The sequence below is a fragment of the Sinocyclocheilus rhinocerous genome, unplaced genomic scaffold (genome assembly GCF_001515625.1).
Source record: "Sinocyclocheilus rhinocerous isolate Xijiao unplaced genomic scaffold, SAMN03320098_v1.1 scaffold1339, whole genome shotgun sequence".
In the NCBI taxonomy this organism is placed as follows: domain Eukaryota; kingdom Metazoa; phylum Chordata; class Actinopteri; order Cypriniformes; family Cyprinidae; genus Sinocyclocheilus; species Sinocyclocheilus rhinocerous.
The window spans coordinates 812,837-814,919 of record NW_015634830.1 but is presented as its reverse complement, the minus strand read 5'-3'; the positions used below and the strand labels follow the sequence as shown (position 1 = coordinate 814,919).

Genomic DNA, 2,083 nt, shown 5'->3' with positions numbered 1-2,083 from the left:
CACACACACACACACACACACATACAATTTTTATGTAAATATATAATTATATTTTTCATGCAGGCAGTATTTGCTACATTTCGCTATATTTTTATATTATATATTCATAATGTTATTGAAGTGTGTGTGTGTCTTTATATATTTTAGATTTTAATTTTGTATTTAATTTTTTAATTATTTGAACAAAATATAAAATAAGACAGTTTATATTTAATATAGAAGATATATTTAAACATATCTTTTATGGATTTTCTAGCCTTTTCATCGGTTATTTTCATCAGCTGTGACTGTTAATCATGCCGTTATTGGTTAGGTGGTTTTTAGTTTTATTTTCGCATAATTTTTGTATTCTTTAAATACAATTTATACGTGTGTGTGTGCGCGCATTTCTACAAATTTAGAAATTTTCTTTTCTACCATTTTCATCAGCTTTATCTGTGGTTGTTAGTCATGTGAAATTGGTTGATCACAGTTTTTTTTTTTCTTTCTTTTCTTTTTTTTTTGCAATATCTGCAATTTATACATTTACATTTATATATTCATAAATGACTGACTTTTTTCCAGATTAAATGTTAGGATCAAACTGTTTAATAAAAATCGTTGGTCATATTTTCCTTCTTTGCCAAATACAAATATTGAATCATTTTTAATTATGTGCATCAACATATCACTGTACTTATGTTTTTAATAAAACTTTTTAAAGCAGGTCAAAAACCCCACAGATATTTCGGTGAACACTTTTGAGTGTTGACAAATGATTTATTGAATCATTTTGAACAAATTCACTGAAACTGGCAGTTTAAAAGAACTGATTCACAGAAATTAATCAAATTTCGAAACAATATCGGCACACAAGTGCTGGGCCCGAAACTAGTCCACTAGCACAGTCTTGAGGAAATAATAAAAGCAATATTCACAATGTTGGCTAATTTTATATTGTCAATAAAATATTAAATATATTGTAAATATTCAGTACATATGGTCGCTCAGAACTGAGTTTGGTGTGTGTGTGTTTCTCTACAGGACGGCCTCCCGCTCCACTGTAACTTCATTCCCTTGGATATCAGACTGCAGAACTGGGAGGAACTGCCACCAGAATTCAATCACAGCGAGAACAGGAGACAGGTGTGTGTGTGTGTGTGTGTGACAGTATCTTCAAGTACGGTTTCATCAGATTTCTTGAAACACATCTGTGTGTGTCAGGTTGTGCGATTCGTGCGCGAGTGGAGCTCTCTGACTGCGATGAGGCAGAGGATGGGTGAGGAAGAGTGGAAGAGTTTTTCACAGCCCCATCCTGCTGCTGGAGGAGCTCACACAATCCCAGCGCTGGCACAGCAGCACCTCCAGGCAAGAAAACACACATACACCATCAAAGCTGGAGAGCTTTGGGACTTGTGGGCGGATCTGAATCTGGTTGGCTCACATGTGGGTGTCAATCAAATTAAGCTTCTATTTTTCCCCCGTCACTCTCAAAATGTTAAAGTTAATCATTAAAGTCATTGGACCTTTATTTCTTTGATGGAAAAGCTGAATTTTCAGCAACATTTCTCCAGTCTTCAGTGTCACATGATGCGTTAGAAACCATTCTAATATGCTGATTTAGTGCTCAGTTATTATTGGAACTCAGTTATTTATAATGTTCCTTATTATTAATATTTTTGTGGAAATCATGATACATTTTTTTCATGATTCTTTAATGAATCTAAAGTTCATAAGAAAACATTTGAAATATAAATATTTTGTAACATTATAAAGATCTTACTGTCACTTTGATTAATTTAATGCATCCTTGCTGAATAAAAGTATTCATTTCTTTACAAAAATGGCCCCATTTGAACAGTAGAGTATTTTATATTGTTTATTTTAAATTAATGTATTTTTAATTATATTTAATTTTTAAATTATATTTTTGTATTTAGGTTTTTAATTATTGTAAATATATATATATATAACAGTAAGACTACAGTAAATTTAGCTGAGGTTGTGAATCATGTTAGATTATCGGTTGGAGAATAGGTGGTTTTTAAATTTAATTTAATTTTCACTTTTTGTATTTTTAATATATTTCTGTGTTAAATATTAT

General features: G+C 31.1%; 1 protein-coding gene across 1 annotated transcript in view; it reads left to right on the top strand.

Moving 5' to 3' along the window:
* LOC107745995 (DNA annealing helicase and endonuclease ZRANB3-like) overlaps positions 1–2,083 on the top strand; it is a 20,837-nt gene that overhangs the window by 8,567 nt on the left and 10,187 nt on the right. The window contains exons 3-4 of the mRNA XM_016560026.1: positions 1,024–1,125; positions 1,204–1,394. Coding sequence (XP_016415512.1) covers positions 1,024–1,125; positions 1,204–1,394 — 293 coding nt within the window. The remainder of the gene's footprint in view (positions 1–1,023; positions 1,126–1,203; positions 1,395–2,083) is intronic.